The 20,092-nt window shown below is 37.0% G+C and overlaps 1 protein-coding gene across 14 annotated transcripts in view; it reads right to left on the minus strand.

Moving 5' to 3' along the window:
* Positions 1–20,092, minus strand: part of SUN1 (Sad1 and UNC84 domain containing 1) — a 36,147-nt gene that overhangs the window by 5,464 nt on the left and 10,591 nt on the right. For 7 of the 14 annotated variants that reach the window (XM_064520214.1, XM_064520211.1, XM_026116106.2 and 4 more), the window contains 16 exons: positions 19,088–19,184; positions 12,996–13,184; positions 12,431–12,621; positions 11,266–11,292; positions 10,974–11,168; positions 9,017–9,139; positions 7,606–7,689; positions 7,168–7,278; positions 5,688–5,786; positions 4,947–5,040; positions 4,768–4,826; positions 3,411–3,556; positions 3,037–3,261; positions 2,414–2,500; positions 2,008–2,051; positions 845–980 (listed from right to left, as the gene is read on the minus strand). In XM_064520214.1, the coding sequence (XP_064376284.1) occupies positions 845–980; positions 2,008–2,051; positions 2,414–2,500; positions 3,037–3,261; positions 3,411–3,556; positions 4,768–4,826; positions 4,947–5,040; positions 5,688–5,786; positions 7,168–7,278; positions 7,606–7,689; positions 9,017–9,139; positions 10,974–11,168; positions 11,266–11,292; positions 12,431–12,621; positions 12,996–13,184; positions 19,088–19,164 (1,887 nt within the window). In that variant the 5' untranslated portion in view covers positions 19,165–19,184. The remainder of the gene's footprint in view (positions 1–844; positions 981–2,007; positions 2,052–2,413; positions 2,501–3,036; positions 3,262–3,410; positions 3,557–4,767; positions 4,827–4,946; positions 5,041–5,687; positions 5,787–7,167; positions 7,279–7,605; positions 7,690–9,016; positions 9,140–10,973; positions 11,169–11,265; positions 11,293–12,430; positions 12,622–12,995; positions 13,185–19,087; positions 19,185–20,092) is intronic. The other 7 variants (XM_064520218.1, XM_064520217.1, XM_064520216.1 and 4 more) reach the window with 7 other exon arrangements.

The raw sequence follows: 20,092 nt of genomic DNA on the forward strand, positions 1-20,092 counted from the left end.
GGACTTCCAGCACTGTTGATAAATCTATCTAGCCTACACTGACTTATACTGGAATAACAGAGGTACAAAAGAACATATGAAAAACCCTGGGTGCTTCATAGATGTGTTTTGTCCACCAGACCAAACAAAAGAAAAGCTATGCAGAGCAAAATATGCAGTTTACATCTAGGGTCTCACTAATGCTTCAGAATAAAAATTAAAAAATAAAAATAAAGTTGGTGGCAACAGTTCAAAGAAGGCACTATGGCAGCAGCTCTAAGGAGAGCAGTGTACTTGTTCAGCATTAGTCATTAACCACTTGCTTATGGATATGCTTCGATTCCCTACACAGGTAGCCAGACCATTTTGCGATAATGCTCAAATACAATATTTTGGCCAAAGCTGACAATCCCACATCAGCACTTACTGTTCTGTTTTGTTAGCTGCATTCTAGTCAGAGGTTCCAAAGATGTTACCAAAGGCTTCAAAAAAATTTAAGCCTCATTTTTTTTAAATGACTCTTAAATCAAAAAACTAGCATTGCATTTACATGAATTACTTCTCCAAGTCTGCTCGAGTTGGCCATTATAACTGACATACCTTGTTAAGTACAGTGTATAGAAATGCTACTGCATCATATCTTAAATGCAAATAAGACTGCCATTTTAGAAAAAAAAAGTGGTGAACTCCTGTCTAGCAAAATACCATCCACTAGTGTGGGGGGAATCCACAAACCCACCACAAAGCACTACTCTTATTTAAGATGAATACTACCCCCATGTTACTTATCACAGTACCTTTCAGGAAAGTTAGCAAACAAAAATCAAGCAGTACCAGGTTTTAGTGGGACAGTTACAAAACTTACTTTTTCATGAATGACATCTATTTTGTCGCAACTTGTCTTCACACTTTGCCAATTTAACAGCTCTGATTTCATCTGAGACAACTCTAGTTCTAGCTTTTTAACTTTGGATAAAAGGTTATTATGTTCATCACCATCTCTGATAAAAACAAACAGTCAATAATTAGAAAAAAGTAGTTTGAATCATTCCATCAAACTCCAAAGCAATAAGAACACTTGTCTAATATGAAATGCTTTCCTAGTTCAGTTATTCACCAAGATAAACATTGTGAGCCTACAGTTCCTTGGAGATTTTATTTAAAGCATATTTAGGATGAATATATTCAAAGCAAAATATTTTTTAAAGCTGTGGACAAAACAAGAAGCAATGACATTTAGAGTATCACTAGGCTGACAAACTAACAACTCAGATATATATGGACTGCTGTGTGTTTAAAGTTTCTACCAAACCAGTAAAGCTCTGCTTGCCCAAATTTTCTGTTCAGACTAGAGTTTCAGGTTACCTTTCTTAATGCTTGCCTATAAAGTTATTATTTTTCAAGCTGAATCCGTAAGTAGTAGGATACATTTGATCTATATAGATCAATATTCAGAGTATGCCATGGAAAAAAATATCAACCATCGCTCTAAAGTCATTACCAATTTAAATAAGAATTCACCAAGTAAGTTTTATCCCCCTCTTCCAGTGAGGAAACTACTTAATGAAGTGCTGCAGGTTTTCTCCTTGTATTACATATTACATGAGTAGACTGTAGTACAGCTGACAAGCCAAGAACATGGACAAAGATTAGTCTTGGCAAAAGTTCAAGAAGTTCAATACAAAACCTATCAAATATAGCTATCATATATTTCATTAAGCAAATTGAGGAAAAATTCTCATCCTCTAATAAATGCATTAGAAGTTACATTTTTCTTTACTATATAAACAGATTTCTCTAGTAAAAAAAATTAGTTGCAGGACCACATGCACATCACAAGTGGTCCTTGTTCAGCATCACGGTAAAAATTTATTATGAGAAAGAAATATTTGTGCTGACAACAAAAACTCAGGGGCAGTCAACTAACACTAAGAAAAGGATAGTTATCATATTTCACAGAGTAACTTCTATCACCATCAGTTAGTGTCAGGATTGAAAGAGCAAAATATATCTGAAGAGTATTCATACCGCGTCGTTTTTGCTTTGGCTACGTCAAGCTCCTTCTGGATGTCCTAGAAATACAAGAGTTGGTTTTAACATACACGGGATAATGCATATAACAGAAGGAGCACAATCAAGTGTCACATTAAAATGCTGCATTTCAGCACCACCTATACAAGTTTACGTCCCTAAATTACTTATGTTTGTGCTTCTCAGTTCTGCCTCACTGGTCAGTGAAGAACTAAGTCTTTGGGGTGGGGGGGAAGACAACAGCAAAACCCCTACCCCTTTAAGAACAGGGAGAGAGGAGCAAGAACACAGACAAAGACTGAGACTGGAACAATACAATAATCAGAGCAAAGCAAATAAACAACTCAAGTCCCTCAGAAAAAGGTTATAACTGTAACTAGTTAGCAAAGCTAACTCCCAATACCTCAGACTTAGCAGAGAGTTTTCCGAGAAGGTCTCCGAGTGTCACGATGCGCATCTCATGTTCTTGATGTAAAGCCAGGAAGTCAGTCTTAAAAAGAGGGAAGAAAAAGGTGTTGTACTTTCTAAGTACAAATAGTATAACTGAGATTTTCTACAAAGTACAGTGTTTCTTTCATTCTGTGATCATAACTTTCAAAGAGTGCTTAAATGACTTATCCTGCAGATTGTATGAAAAATTGTAGCATCTGTAACAAAAAAAATAAGAAAGTGTGATTCAGCAGTAGTGGGGGTTATACACAGGAAGGTTTACCACAAAGCCCCTTCTTCCTTAGTAGTCCTTCCTATAATTTTTTTCTCTGCATGAAAAGAGGATAAAGCCAGCTGCTTTTCAGTGATGCGAGATTCTACTTTAGACCACCTATCTGTAATTAAAGCTTTGTCAACAGTAACAGAGGAGGAACAAAACCAGTGATTCTACTCCCTGGCATTTACTATCTATCAGATAATTCTACATCAGAAAAAGTTAATAAATAAAATCCAGATGCCAAATCACCAATAATCTGCATTAATAAAGCAGAGTATTCTGATCAGTATCAGAAAGCATCAATAATAATTTCTCTATACCTTTTCTTCTTCTTTCATGTCTTTGAGATGTTGACTCATCACATTTTTTATTAGTGTCAATATTTCACTTCTGTCACTCATCTGGGCAACTTGATCTTGAAGGTTCTGGAGTAGAAGCATCACTTTGCTATATTCTTCATCATGGTGATGGCATCTGTCAGACACGAAGGCCATTTGCTTTTCCAGCTCAGTTATACGACCAGAATCAAAGATATTTATGGTATCCTAAGGTGTAAAGATTTTTTAAATGTATAAAATCAAGACATTTATTTGCATTACTCTTGGTAACTGCAGTTATTGCAAAATATTTAAGACATAGGAGTTAACAAAGGTCCTAAAACATATAAAGGTTCTTCCCTACTGTTCTCCCTTACCTTTGGAGGCTGCACAGAATGAGAAGAATCAGGCTGTGGTTTGAGAATATGAATAGAGTCATCTATTCTCTGTACTGTGTGAATTTTTGTCCAGTTCAGTAAGGGTAGAAATGAAATGAAGCGATCAAACCCCCAGGACCACATACCTTTTGTGAGCAGAAACAAAAGCAAAAAGGATCTTTAGGAGAAATTTCACTGAAGACTGCTTCTATCTACAAATTGAAGCTTTTACTTAAGGAGATAGGCTACCTCGTCTTTGCACAGCACACACTGGACAACTACCCTAAACAAAAGCTAGCTAGCAACATGAGCTGCTTTAGAAGGCTTTAAAAATTAAGCCTAACACTCAAGACAGTTAAGAAACAACCACCAGTGACACTTACACAGCTCTAAGTCAGATAGCTTCTGCTTATATGATATATCCTTAATCACATACTACTGCTTCCCTGAGACCCAGATTTCATTTATTCATTAAGACAGGCCATGCTCACTGAGCAAGAGATATTAAATACCATTTTTGATCTGAATGGAAAACATCTTGCCTTACATCCTACTTACTGCATATCATGTTGCATCATTATCTAGTAAAAGTTGGAAGAAGTTTGTGTTTCCATGGAAACACAGCACTTGACAAAGATTTACACTTATTTTTGCAATGCCTTAGTGAGATGAAGTAGTATTTTCTACAGTGGATAATTTCTCCTCCTCATCCTATTCTCATAATACAAAGAACTTTGAGTCCCTACTGCAAGTTGCTGTGAAGCTTCAGCTTTTTCCCCAAAGAAGCTAAGATTTGTATGACATGGGAGGACATGAAATTGCTCTTCAGAAATAGCCCAAATTCTTCAATAAATACCTTAAATAGAGTTTATTTTTTTCAAAGTGGACAACTGGTCTGGAATATTGCCAGCTAACTAGTCTAAGCTTAGCAATGTTTCAAGAAGCTAAAAGCATTGTTTAGAGCAAAGGAATGATTTAGAATGATTTGTTAAAGGAACTTAACAACCACATTTTTATGGAGACTGACAACAATCAGAGCAATCAGTACACAGCCCCCCCTTCTTTATGAGCTCACTGCAGTTTCAGTGAAGGGATGGGGGGGAGGGGGCACGCCTGGGGTAAGGGAAGACTAGTGCATTTGCTCAATCACTCTGTCTAAAGAGTTCTATAAAATTCGATCAAGGGTGGTTTTTTAATGATAAGAGGAAAGTCCACCAGCAGGGCAGCACTTTGACAAACTGACATTTGGTCTTTTGCACTTCTCCTCCATAACCTGAAGTTCAACTAAAAGTGCTATCTTGGTACAACCGTAGTAAGCATACACCAACTTCTATCATCAACTAAACAATTCACATACCTAGTAAAAACAGCAGTAGGATGAGAAACAGTAATAGCTTGAAAATATTTGGAAGGCATCTAGATAAAGAGATAGAGAAAGTTTACATGAAACAAAATACATTTGTCATATTTTTCTTTTATAACTGGGTAAAGAATTTGCTTAGAGAAAACACTATTTTTTTTGTAAAGGATACACACCTTCTAAGAAAAAATGCACTGAGCAAAGACATCAGAGTAACAAGTTGATACCATCCAGTTCTAAGCCACCAGAACATGCCAGAAGCTGCCCTCCCTAGAAGGCAAAAAGGAAACATGAAATATTATTGCAGCCCACGTCAAAGGAAACTAAGCAGAGGGACATGCAACTGTGGGCAAGGCTGCTTTGCACAGCAGAGAAATGGATGAGTACAGGTAATGCATGCAGCTTATTAACATCTAGATTTGTATCACAAGTATGACTGCATTATAACATCAGCTACTCAACACAGACAATAACCATGCAAAAAGATGAAATGCTCATTTCTTATCACAGTGTTATCTCGCATGAAATTCTGTCATAATGTTTGAGCCCAAGTCCTCTGCTGAGAGCCTCAATATGTTTCAATAAATGCACAGTTTGAGCAGTACTAGTTTTTGCCAAGAGGAATACCATGATAGGAAGTGACCACCAAACCAAATACACCCCATTAGTCTTGGGGGACCCATATTCTGGGTTATTCATACATTCATTCCCTCACATCTCCCATTACGCCTGTGAAGAGAAGTATACCCTCACATTAAGCATCTTTTGGTCAATAAAGGTAGTGAATTAGCATGTGCATTTCAAGGAGTAAAAGCAACAGCAAAAGCATAGTTGAATTAGTGTGAGCTACCTATTGCAGATTCCTAGTTTGTCAAAAGAAACAGGCAACATGCACACACACAGATCAGGATAGTAACCTGAGGAAAAAATGGGCAGCCAAAGTAGAGACAACACCTTCTGAGACACAAGCCATCCAGTTGCTCCCACTGTTCGCAACACGTGAACCATAAAGTAACCTAGATTATAACAAATTAACTATGTGGTAACATACATAAATGAGCTGAAGATTTTTTTTTTTTTTTTTGCAGTGCATGTAGTAAAACAGAGACTTAAGCCCCTGATCATTACATGTTCTGCACAATTTTAAACCGTACCTGTCAGTAAACTATAAACTTGGTTCTTCAATATTTAAAAACAAAATAAAATAATAAATATGAATTCAAGTAAAACCAGGACAATTTGGAAAAAGCATCCTCATATATAAAAACAGAATTGCATCTGTGCAATTAGAATGTCATTTTTCCAAAATAGAGAAGATTTACATTCTGTAGAATGGCATTGGTAGATAAGCATGGTAATTATAAAATATTTAAAAAGTAATGCATTAAGAACATGTTTAAAGCACATCATTATTTTAAAAGCATCTTATTTGCTTTGAATTATACACCAAGTTTTGGTATCTGGGTTCATGTGTGGGAAAAAGAAGAAAAGGGGCAATTAAAATTTTAAATCCTAGTCAAAGGATTAAGTCAGTAATAATGTCTAAGAAACACTACCACCACAAAACACTACTACCTATAGAAAATAGATCACAAGCAGCAAAGTAAGTTTTCATTAAATTGAATATTCCAAGGATCTTCAGTATGTCAGTTCTGATCCTCTTAAAAATGCTGTAATTTAAAGCCCACTGAAGCCAACAGTTACTGAATTCGAGACTAGATCACTTTGTTCTAAACTACGTAACATACGCTTAGGAAGTATTCCTACATTTTTAGATTAGCAGAGATATCTTTGTTAATCTGAGGGATTATAGATATACCAACCCAATATTTTGCAAAGCATTTAGGTGACTGAAGTGTCTCAAATCATTTTCCTTTGCTGAATAAAGAGCATTCAACAGATTCTTGATGCCTCTGTCATTCAAGCTAGGGAAGGCTCATCTCACAGGGAAGAGTCTATCACTATATAAGATTCCTGTAAAAATTGACTAGCACTAAAACAAAAATAAAGTGTTAAAATAATCTGTATACCAATTCCTTCATACCTTGCTTTCATTTAAAGTCAGTTTTTCACCCTATGAAGAGTACAGATTTTCCTGAAGTGCAATAAATTAGCAAATCTGATTCCTATTCTACAATTTGACTGTTTCTTTCCAACACAGGTGTTTGCTATTACCATACTTATAGGTAAGTAGTCTCACTACCTACCAAGCTTGTATAAAAGCCAGTATCACAGTGAGAGCCAAACAGGAAAGACATTATGTAAGTTTAATTTTCTAGACACTTTAATCTACTTTGATAGATGTAGTTAAGAAAAAAATGCAAAACAATACAAACGATTAACATATGTGAGATTGTGAAGTAAAACAAAAGCAAAAGAAAAAAGGTCCAAGTCAACCTGCATGAGAAAAGGTGTGCCAAATGGTCCTTGCTACCCTTTTAGCCCATGAGGATTGCATGTGGTCTGTGGTGTATGTTTCAAGATGTTTCTTCCCCTTACAGTCATCACCTGTTGGTTGTGGTAACAGTTGATTAATGTGACAAAGCCAGTATGAAATAAAGATTGTTACAAGATAGTTTGAATAGGTCTATTTCACAATATCACTTATCAAACCAAGAACAACTAACCAAATTTAAATGGAATAAAACGTGTTTGGGACAATACTATAATATACCAGGTAACTGCACTTCTTTTCCCCCTACATCTAAGTTAGAAAACAAGTGGGTACTTTATAGCTTCTGGAGAGTCATGGAGCATCTGACATTACCCTGGTAATACTGCAACATCCAAGAGTTCAGCCCAAGGCTAAAAGACAACAGCAACTGCCATACTTACATATTGATTCCTCATTTACACCAAGACGGCTATTGTCTCTGAAAAACTCCTTCACATTCATGCTTCCACAGTAATCCGAGTGAGCTGCAACACATCCAAAAAAGAATATATGGAATACATTTCTCAAGTTCAAAGCCTTTCATGCACCCAGATTTTAACTATACTGGCTTAGTTTTCAAAGCCAAGTGACATGCAAGAAGCCTAGAAAACAGTTATGAAAGCAGCCTCTTCTGTCTAATCACACTTTCTTCTTTAAATAAGACAGAACCTTCTAGTTCAAAAATCTTTCTGCTTCTTTTCAGATAACATCCAAGTCCAACTTTCTTGGTTTTACAGAAATCCTAGAGACATGCATGGGATACTTGACTCTTCCATGCCTAAAAACAGTCAGACTATCATTTAACTGTTTTATCATAATCCTAAAGTTTACATTAGTCCATACCATCTTCAAATTTTGATGAGATAAGATCTTAAATGAAAGTTAAGAGACAGAAATTGTATTATCTGATTCAAGTGTAGGGTCCTCTCTAAGATCTGCTATGGATAATTGGAGAATTAATCTTGAACTCAGAACAGAAATAAAACAAAACGCTCATTACATGTGGATGAACAGAGAAAACACATTCACTTTAAGACCTGTTTAAGAGCTTTAAATTAAGAAGTTAGTCAAATAAAAACAAAACCTAAGTAAAAATCCATCAAATCCTAAACACTTATTGTCATTGTAGGGCCAGCTGTCACTCCTTTGTGTTGATTCTTAGACTCGAAAGAAAGCATTAGGAAGTTATAAGGTATCAAGGCAAACAGAATATAGAAGTTTTCTTACACACTCACACTAGTTAATTCTGCCTACAGAAGTTTAACTGTACTGGTCAAGCACATGTTATGGAAGAGCAGGCACCAAAGAAGAATCAAACTTTCAAGAAAACAAGATGTGTGCAAGAACAGAGATGACTGCAGCTTTACTTTTCCAGATAAGTCTAAATTAAGCTTTAAGTGCACAATGGGCTTAAGGGTAATGAGGTAGCCTAACCTGAGGACACTGAAAAGTTAAGATACAACAGTGTCACACAAACCAGTTTTATAAACCAACCTAAATTTCCAACTTAAACGTTACCTTCTGGTATTTCCTAGAGAAAATGCACATGGGAGTCTATGCTATGTTATCGCATGCCTGGATCTTGATACTTCCAAAACAGAGGGAAAGTGTGGAAAGGCTAACAAAACTGAGAAAGTTAGAAGAAAAGAAAAAGGAAACGGGAAAGACAGTAGCCAGCAAAATGACTACAGAAAAGGAACGCCACACTACAACAGATGAAGTTAGTAAGAAGAGAAGGCGGGGGGGAGCACTCCAGATACTACACAAAGACAAATCCAGAGTGGAGACCAAGCACGACAACTGAAATGGTACCTTTAAATTCATAACCCAGCTTCAGCAGAACCATTTGAAATAGATGCACTAAGAGTGACGCAAAAGATGCTGCAGCATGTTTGACCAATCGCAGAATCTTATTCATGTAGAAATGGGTGCCTCCTATTAAAGAAAAAAGGTGTGAATATGAATTATTCACCTACATAAAGTTGTACTTCTATCTCTGTGATCATTAGCTAGTGGAAAGGTGAGGCTGAAGAATCCAAAGCCTTTGTTTAGCCAACAGTATGAAGCTTAAGCAAGCATGGTTTGAAAGGTCTGGATGCCTTAGATACTACAGCAAAAGCTTTTGCAAGAACTACATCCTGAAGAAAGTGCCTTCAAGACAGAACTACAGCTTCAGCAAGAATGCCTTTTCTTAGTGAAGATTAAGAACTCTACATAGCAATGAGTTCCTTGCTTACAGAACTCAGGGTTTCTCAATGATTTGAACTGCTAGTATCGACTTCATGGATCACAGCTCCAAAGAAATAAGAGGCATAAACTACGTTCTTGTTTTGGACTTAAAAGGGAGAGCGCGTTTCACTTGCCTCTCCCATTTAAACGGGAGGAAAGAAGTTACTGCAGCAGCCTGCCTCGAATGTTATAGAGGCTCTTCTATTACGTCTTCTCCTTTAGAGGATATTCAGCAGGAAGAAAGTCAGTTCTCCATACCACTGCTTTCATAGAACCAGTTACATTCCAAAACTTGCCAGGATTATGTCCCTTCCCTCCCCCAGATTTAGCCCAAATTGCTGGATTAAAGTTCAAAAGCAAATACAAGGATGGGTTCACTTGCAAGATTCTCATATGCAAATATGAATTCTGCAGGACAAGAAAGGTTTCAACATGCTGACACTCTTGAAATTGTCATTATGCCAATACAAAAGAATTTCTATCTGCACTACACTTCTGTCCAAAAGAAATACTTGCCTCAAAGCATTTAAAGTCATGCCTTACAGTTCAGACAGGCTTCCTGGCAACCGGAAGGATACTTCATTCAAGGATATTACACCTATAGACTCCCTAAACTGGTTCCACTCTAATTAAAGACCACTGGTGGGGGGGGGGGGGGGGGAAACGGAGGGCACACCCACCACCTTCTTGGTTATCTCTGAAGACTACCAATAATCAGGAAATTCCAAGACGTTATGCAGGCAAGAGGCAAGCAGACGCAGCCAAGACACTGAGGACAATTATCCCCAGAACTGACATTGCCTTGGAGAGGCAGAACCTTATTTAAGGCAGATTCATTTATTTTCAAGCTTTAAAAGTATAATTTTTACGTAGTCTGTTTGGAATCAGTTTTTCCTCTTTGGAGTTCAATTTAAGGAGGTTTAGCTCCAGAAAACCTCTAATATGCTGAAGGTTAAGTGACTCGACACCCAAGAAAAGAAAAAACAAAACAGAACACCCCCCCCCCCCCCGCCACGCAACACAAACCAGAAGTAAGTAAGGCATCCTTCAGAGATTTCCTGGATAACAGAAACACTGCAAAGTAGCAATTCTGCTCAATCCTGAAAGTTCAAGTCATTTAAGGAAAATAATCAGTGAATGAAGAAGGTTTCTGTTTGAAAACCCTGACCAAGAACCTGGTAGACAGACACACAGTTTCAATACCAGATTAAGAGACTACTACAATGAGTACTGACTGGAACAACAGTGTTCCGCATCAGTTTGAACCTATTAAGATATCATGGCACTTATTTTGCCATTCCTTAATTCCTACAACAGTAGGAAAAAAAACATGTTGATAGCTGTGCATCAAAAGCTGACAACACCACAAAGTCTTCATTGATATAAAAAAGGTATTTCATGATAAGCTCATCTTTAAAATTCGATTATTGATAAATTTAGCAGCGTGGGAAAAGTGCTCAAGTAACACTATTTAAAAATACATCAATTAAACTGTATATCATTCTGATATCCATATAAAACACAGGAGAAAATTACTTACTAGATGTATGTTTCTGGCTTCTATCCCTGGAGTAAATCCTGGAAGATGGCACATGGGAAGCAGAGTATGCTGTAAGAACCTCCTTCCGTTCAGAAAGCATGCTGCAATCATTGCAAGTATAGCCATTGATCACTGCAGTCTGCATTTCGGCTGTTGCTACATCACCATTCCCCTGCATCAGTGTAGTATCACTACCTAGCAAACCAAGAGTAGGACATTCAGTGAAAAACTATTTACATTGCTAGCCACACTAAATAGAACACTCATGGAAGCAAGAGGACTGTGTACTTACCTTTAGGGTCACCGTCATCATCAAGACCTTAAAAGAAAAAAAAAAAAAGTTTGGTCCCAAGTATAATGAAATCCCATACTCAACTATGTCATCTGACACCAATTTAAATTAAGAATCCAGCTATCTACTTAAGACTGCAAAGAAAAGCCACTTTATGATTAATATTTAACATATTTTGCAGTCCACCACTTGAATAGATCCATATACTCAGACATTAATGTAGCAGGGTGACAATTAAGTGTTCTACGAAAGAAGCTGCAGAAGAAAAACATGAATGACAAATAGCGTAGTCGGCTCCCTTGTGACTTTACAGCAGCTAATTATGAGCTTATGCCATTTCTGTTGCTTAGCAACCACTTTGCTACTACTGTATTTTAAAATTCCATTTTAAAACCCAAGTGCTCTGAAGTTTAGTACCCATTCTACTAAGACTGAAAGATTCTTATGACCTCCCCAGAGTCCTAACATGAGATGTACTAACTAGAAACAAGTAGTCTGAATTGGGAGATAGAAGAAATCATTATCTCCTCCTCTACAGTATTTTAGGTGTGCAATTCCCACATTTTCTTTGCTTAAAAAAAGAAGACTCCAATAAAGCCTCCAAACCCACAACCACACCCACCCACCTTTCTTAGGAATTTTTAAGGTGCTACTAATTTGGAACTTTTGGATTAGGATATGTTAAGGCTGAATACACTCTTGCCTATAAAAAAACCAAGATAATACTTTTCCTTAGGCTTTTTAAGGAAACTTCATCAATTACCTGTTTACCATTCTTTGGATATTGTACTTTATGTACATTTTGAAAGCAATGGTAAGAATGGTAAGATAAAATGTAATGGTAAGAATTAAATCCATACTGTATATGGTGTTGTATTACATAACTGTATACATTTCTGTTTGGCATATCAATTTGACTGCAAAACAACATCTTGATGTTGACTGTACCACCAAAATCAAGAGCAGGAGTTTATGTACTAGGCAGTGAGTTTCTAGCAGACATCTTAGCAAGCAAACATCTACAACAGAGGTAGAAGCATGTGCATGTTTGGGGGAAGGATGAAGAAATGCATGAGGAAAGGAGAGAAGACATGGGCATATACCCACACATGCCAAACCATAGTTTTTACAGCATTTGAAATGAGGACTAGAGCTCATTGCCTACCCCAGAAATGATCAACTTCAGTTTGCTCTCGAATCAAAGATTCGTCCAATACAGTGGATACCATTGATGTATCACTGGCATGGCTATTGAAACTGCTTTGGCTAAAAATAGAAGAGCTGGATAGATTTTTCCTTGGCGTATGCCTCACAGTGCCAGATTGTTTATTCATACTTCTGCGTTGCTTCACCATCCTAGGAAACAGAAAGCAAATACAAAAGGGACATAGCGCTAAAGATACAAATTTGTTTGTTTCTCATTTAATAGATGATAAAACAGTCAAGGTATTTCAGCACTGATGGGACCTGACAGCTCAAGTCAAGCCTAAAAGAAAATCCTCACTCTTGAGCATTTATACTTTTCCAAAGACTTTATTCTAAACTTCATATCCTCAATATAGTAATTTTCAAAGTATGACAGTAAACACTAAGAACAAAGAGTAAAACAGCTGTTAATCTCTTCTTGTACTACCATGTTCAAACAGGAAATCTCAGTCGTGTTTCAGATAAGTATAAACTCAAGACTCCAACCCATAAATTAACTTATCTTGATAAAAATAATCGCTTACTTAGATTGTTCTCTGAAAGGCATGTTTGCGGCGTAAAAGCCATCATGGATATCATTTCGGGCATCATCTGATTTATTAAATCCTGCAGCAGCTAACCGTAAGCTACGCCGTGACATTCTTGGTGAATCAAATACTGGGTCCAATTTGTGTTCAGTCTCAAAATCCAAAGCAGCTGAAGAATAACTTGAACTAAAAAAATGAAAGTAAAAGCAGCAAAGTTACCAGACTTTTAATAGAAAGTTTTGCTAGAAACAAACAAGCCATTCAACCTAGTCTGAATTTCCATTAAAAGCTTACAGAGCAAATCTGACAAGATATGCTACATAACCCAAATAATTTAGGTGTATGTAGATATTAAAATTGTAGTATGAATTGCGTAGGAAAACTTTTAACAACTGAAAGCAAATCACAGTTAGGAAGAAACAGCTACCATGGAAACCATGTTTGAAGTTGAGCTGGAACAAGCACACACACCCTCTCAGACACATACACAGTACATTTGGGACCAATTTAAGGGATGAAGCCATCCATGGCACAAATTTTTTTCACCACGCCTAGGAGCAAATTAAAATTCATGATGTACTGGAAGATGCAAGGGAAAGTTTCATGTTTTTATTAAGTAAGAGTTCAATTTTTTGTTTGCTAACTCCACATTTTGAGAACCAAAGATTCATATGCAGGTTAGTTTGAATTTCCAGCTTCGAGGAGTGGGGAGCTCCCCTTTGAGATATTTATAAATAACTCCTCCACCCTAACTAGACACACTAGCTTAACTAGAACTACCCCAAAAAAGGTGGTGGTGGGGGGGGGGGGGGGAAGAGAATAATTAAGGATTTAAAAATTTTTCTTAATTTAGTTCATTAGAAGTGTTTAACTATGACCAAATAATGTTTACAGCCTTTCCTCTACTTCTGTTTTCTCCCACAGAGGTAAGTTTACATGCACACAAGCTCCCCATCATTAACCCAAGACCTCTACTCCCCAAGCATTTAAGCTTCTTTTACACTTGATTCTCTCAAAATTTCAAAATTCATGAAAACTTACAATGGAAACCAGGAGGCAATTTATAGAAAAACACAAGACTAAAACAAAAGAATCAGTAAGATTAATAAAACAGAAGTTATTTAGCTTAAAGCACAGTCTTTGTACTTACAATGAAAGGAAACATTCAATCATATAATCAAGTGCAATCTGTCATTACAGGGTATCAGATAGCTGGAGGCTGGGTTCTACAGCCGCTCAGCACTGTGATTGAAGGTATCTAAGCACTCTGTTTCCTTGACCACGAACTATTCCACAGAGTGTTCTAGGCTAGCTTTCCAACAGAGCCCCTGTTCCCAGCTGGACCACTGTGATATGCAGAGCTGCAATAGCAATTACTTCAGCTTCCCTGCCCCTCTCCCCCCCTTTTTTTAGGGGGAAAAGCAAAACAAAGCCTGAGCAAGGTATAAGAAATGTTACCTAAAGCAGCCCCTTCTCCCCCAAATCCCAAGCAAACAAATAACAAGCTGAATGAATATATTCTCCTGTGCTATCTGTATTTGAAATGGAAGCTTTGAGCCCCTCCCCCCTCAAAAAAAAAAAAGCTACAATTGCTAGAAAGGGTACTAGTGAAGAAAGGATCATTTTAACGCACAGGATTTTTTTCACATAATCAGCTAAAAAAGTTTTTTTAAAAAAGCAAAACCAGATTATAATTTATAATATGAAACTGCTAAACAATGCCTACACTTATTGTTCAAAGCTTCAAAAAGTCAGTACAAGCTTTTATAGATTGTATTATTTTGGCATATAAACAAACATTTGATGTCCTAGCAGCTATATTTACATTGGTGATCGAATTCTGATAAGGTGGGTGCTTTTGAAGCAAGTTTCCTGATTGCTCCACAATGTAAATGAAAGCACGCAAGACAGAACAGCATCAGAGCACGTGAACCAAATTTCTCTCGCCTAGAAAACTAACCGAGCTACACACTGCAGGAGCACACCTAGTGCGCTCCAGCAGCACATGGCATTCAGCCCACTGGACCATTCGCTATGCCAAAGCGAATCCCCGTCCCATCTGCCCAAAGGCACATAGCTTTGGTGTCAGGTATTCAGCACCACCCGGCTGACCTTAGTGGTCTGCACTGCTTGCTAATGCAGCCATAAGCAGTGTAACCTCGTACATGGCAGAAGTCTGACTACAGCTTAAAACATAGCCAGTGTACTGTAATGCTTCCCCTACTTTTCTTTGGGGGAGGGGGTGTTGGAGTCAGGGAGGAGTTTCCTCATGTGAAAAACAGATTCAGTCTACGTTTCGTTAGGCACAAAGAATATAGTTTTACAGTGGTTTCAAAAGGTTTAGGCAGCTTGCGTTCTGACAGATGTGAAGTGAGAATAGAAGTTAAATATGGCTCTTCCTGTTGTTCATTCCTTCATTCTGGAAGAATCAGAGCCTCAATAGTTTATTATTGAGTCCCTCCCTAAACAGTTGTTTCAGAACTCAGTTTTGCTATTTACACTTGCCACTATACATTTGCTTTTTCTCATCTTCACCCAGCGATTCTTACAGATACTCAATTCACAAGAACACAAAGTACAGGGACAAACTGACAGCTGTAACCTGCCTCAATTTGTTTCTCTCTGTGAACATTTGCTGTTACTAAGTATCTCAATGAGCATTTACATCAGTTCCAGCTGAATACCTCCCTTGGAGTTGGGCTCTACAATCTAAAACACCAACCTATCTTTTCCTCTTTCAAACAAAGAAACAGCTTCTCTGTCTTGCTTATGCAGGACAGTAATTCTCTTCACAAGGAAATACAAAGTTTCTGGAGTCAGGACAGTATCAAGAAGTCTCCTAACTTTCTATCCCATTTTCCACATTTTGGAAAAGCATCTCTTTCCTGTGGAAAAAAAATTACTGGAGTAAACACTTCTGCCCTTTTATAGGGCAGAAATGAACCTGTACATTTTTGGTTGATCTACCCAATATGTACAGCCAGCCAAAAGCCATATTAAAAATGGGATGCACTCATCCTCCTTCAGCCTACGCTCCTGGGTAATCTATGCAAACAGCATACGCTGATTCCTTCCCCCCCACCTCCTGTGGCAGCTGCCACATCTGCTGACTCTATCTAGTCTTATTTCTAATTTCTTCCTATTACCTTTATACCTCCTTCACGTTAGGTTCTACATAGCAAAAATGTTCTAGACTTTGGTGGGTTAATTCTCAAGTTACATCTATGTAAGTGGAATGAGAATGAGGTCTGCCAATTTTAGCACACATACAGCTTGGCCGAGAGGACATTGTGTCATTTATTTTGTAAGCTTTGGAACGAAGTTGGCAAGAACGTTCTGGATTAAAGACGGCAAGAGAGACAATTGCAATGTACCTAGAGTACTATAGCTTGTTTAGCCATATCAATTTAATGCTTTCCTGATTTCAGCTCAAGGAGTAGAAGCACAAATTAGAAGCATTACAAATGGTTGTGAACATACAGTGATCCCAGTGAGCATTAAAATAAATTCTATTAATAGGTCATATCCAAGTCTATTAATAGCTTAGTAGTATCCAACTCCTCTGTACTTCTTTCTGTAGTGCCACATGCATAAGAACTTTTTTCTAGAGAAACTCATCGATAAAATTTGTGAAGCTCCTTGAATTGTCAAAGGGAGAACAAGCCAGATTCCAAGATAAGGGAAGTTAACACAAAGAAAGGGGACAGAGGAAAAAAAAAAAAAAGAATGAATTTTGGCATGAAAACATTTCCAGTTAACAACTTTGCCCCATTCACCCTTTCTTCAGGTTCTCCAAATATTGCTTGACTCAAGCTTGAAGGAACTACACGAATAAGCTAGCATTCTGCAAAGACTCAGCATGCAGACACAGATGTGGAAGTCTGCTTAAAAAGACTCAGCAGTCTATTCTCTTGACATGCTGAAAGCACACAGTGTATTGCATAGTTTCCCCCCTTTTTAATATTTTGGGCTTCATGGAATTTTCAGAGAGGAAATTTTAATTAAGTACTTGCTAGTCCTTTCTTTCTATACAAGAAAGTCACAATGAGAGAAATAATTTCAACCTAGTGTAAATATACCTGCCTTCATTAGGTCACGCATTAAACTTAAGCTGTACTCAAAAATGGATAGAGCTAGATAAGCTTAATACAGCAAAATGGGAGACTGAAAAGTTTCAAGAAATTGAACCCTCCCCTCCTACAAAGCCTTCTTCCTCAAGTTCTCAGCTTTGCAACCTTCATTTAGGTAGGAAGTCAAACACTTCAGGTTTTTTCTACACCAGAAGTATCAAAGTCAAAATGCACTATACTCCAGAATTCAAATGGGATCTATCGCTCTGCATCTTCCTTTCCTAGAAAGTTAATCTTTGCTCACTTGGTATTCTTGTCTGCTTCAGTGAGAAACAAATCCATATGCCACAATAAAAACAGGAGTGAGCAAAGGAAGAAAATCAACTTAGAAGGGCTCTAGCCCCCAATTTAAACAAGCCACTGAACTTTACTTTGCTAATGCTCTTTGGGAGAGCGCAAAGTTAAAAAAAAAAAATCACCTTAAGTTATTACTAAGATCTCCTTACTCCCTCATCTGTGAGGAAAAAAAAAATAGTTGCTGTGGAGAAGACGGTACATCTGAACATATTAGCACAGTTTTAGACCAATATAACAAACTCAGAAAAAATGATAATTTCATAGCTCATATTTTGGGAAAGATATGCACACAGAAACAAACGAACAAAATCACTAAACAAAGAATTGAGGTCTGCATTTGTTGCTCATAATGGGAAGTCATTTCCTGTAAAAGACAGTTTAAACATTTCAGCCAACGTATCATACATTCGCAATGTAAATCTAGCATCTACAAAGTAAAAGCGCTTTTTTCATTTAACACTAAGCGATAAAATAGCAGAGCTACTGGACAATCAAAGGCACATAAGTCATATTCCACTGCCCAGCAGGTGCTTTCTTAAAGTTAAGAAATACACTTTTATTTAATCAACATCTTCCTGAAGTTTTAGAAAAACACTGGTAAGAGCTACGACTTCATTTTTAATTACTACAATAAACATGTTAAGACTTCCATTTTGCAACACTGCTAACATCAGTCTATAGCTTAAAAAATGATACACATCAAAACTGATAAAAGTACATAATCTCAGAGTATACAAGACTTTAATATTAATCAGTGATCTCTAATACTACAGTCCTGACAACTTTTGTTTTATTGACAGCCAAATATTCTCCAATTTAGATACTAGATCTAAATACACAATATACAATAATGATTTATAGGCACAGAATAGAAAAAAAAAATCTTATACTGTATTTAAATGACCACACTTTTTTTAACCTAAAACTAGCCAAACCAGTAACTCAGGCCCATCTATGTATACTTGCATCAAAATGCATCTGTTTCCCCCCCCCCCATCAAGATACTAGATTTAATCAGGAGCCACAATCTGCCATATTAACATTCAAAAATTCAAATGGGCATCCACACATTTATTTTGAATAGCATAATACAAAAGCTAGCAAACACTCCAAAGTTATTTTTAGAAAACTGAAATAATTTCTTTATGAAAAGAGACTAGTAGTTACTAGTTTAAACAAGATAGAGTTCATCAGAATACAGATTTTATATTCACACAATAAGCATTTCTGCTAAAAAATGATCAATACGTTACTTCCAGCCAGATTCCACACTAGCAGTAATGAATGCATATTAATCAATGTTTTAGAGTGAAAAAGGGTGCCAAGTTACCAGAGTAAAAACGCACAGAATTTACAAGACAGAAGAGAAAACATTTAAGAATTTTGATGACACATTTATAGAAATAAAACATCAACTGTAACTAGGCGGAGACTAGTTTATTCATAGCAACTAATAAACACTGAGTCATTATCTTAGTCATTGTCCGGTTAGTTCAGGATGTATTCTTTTCTCCATTTAGGACACAGCAGTTATTTTCAAAAAACAGGCCAGATAAAGCATACTTTCTTTAAAGAACTACTTACCATAAAAGCTAAATTCTCCAGAATTAACAACATTTAGAGAACATAGTTTCTCTACAAGGAAAAAAGAAGAGTTCTCACCTGAGTGCATATGTATAGCCAGTGTTCTCTGGCACACATTGGGGAGGGGTGTACGTGTGTAGGCGTGAAAAGTCCATGTTGACTGTTTCAAATCATACTGTAAAAGGTGAAAATAAAGTAATGCAGTGATTTAAAAGCACTTAAAGCCAAGGTAAGAGCCCTTGCACCGTTCAGCCTGTGTTATGAAGTACCACAGTAGTAAAAGCTATTGTCAAGAAACAGAGCTCTCGGTACTTTAGCAATATTAATGCTTCCATTAGGTAACCCTTCTTACTGCACGAAGCTCAATTTTTTATTTTTGAGTGCAATTTTTTCTTTTTTAAAACGCTACTCTATTTTCAGCAATTCCCGACTTCTCTGGAACACTACTGTGAGATACGCCAAGCTCTTATCACTACTAAGCAACACTTCCATATGAAGCGAGTTGTGTTGCCCTCCTAAAAAAGTTAAGCATAGACTTAAATACCTAGCCATGTTTTCAGAGGTCTCTTTATAGACAGTGAGTTTTGCTTCAAAGACCCATCAATGCTGCAACCAGCACTGGCTGCTTTGTGCACTTACAATGCCTAACACAGCTGAAACTTGGAAGTTTACATATAGGCAAATCATTTTCTTCTATAACCTTTAGACACCATCCACTAAGCAGCAAGGAGACTTCCTGCATTTCACATTAAAATGTAATATTTGGTATCAGTTAAATTAGTTCTGTCACAGAAACACTGAATACACACCCAAAGAGAAAAGCCAGCTTTGAAATGACTCGCATAGCTTGAATTAGGTACATTTTCCAGAGTGTCATTCATTTCAAAAAAAACAACTGTAAAACTTTCTTTGGACTCTTTGAAAGGCATTATAAGCTTTAGGAAGAAAGTAAAAATTGATGTTGCCATATCAAGAAACTTGTGGAACTCTATGGGCAGGTCTCTGTAGAATTATGCAAGTTTTCCAAGTACAAAGTATTTGCAAAAAACTCTGCACAAGAAAGAAATTTTGCTTTTCTAGGAA

Source organism: Dromaius novaehollandiae, chromosome 14 (assembly GCF_036370855.1).
Source record: "Dromaius novaehollandiae isolate bDroNov1 chromosome 14, bDroNov1.hap1, whole genome shotgun sequence".
Taxonomy (NCBI): domain Eukaryota; kingdom Metazoa; phylum Chordata; class Aves; order Casuariiformes; family Dromaiidae; genus Dromaius; species Dromaius novaehollandiae.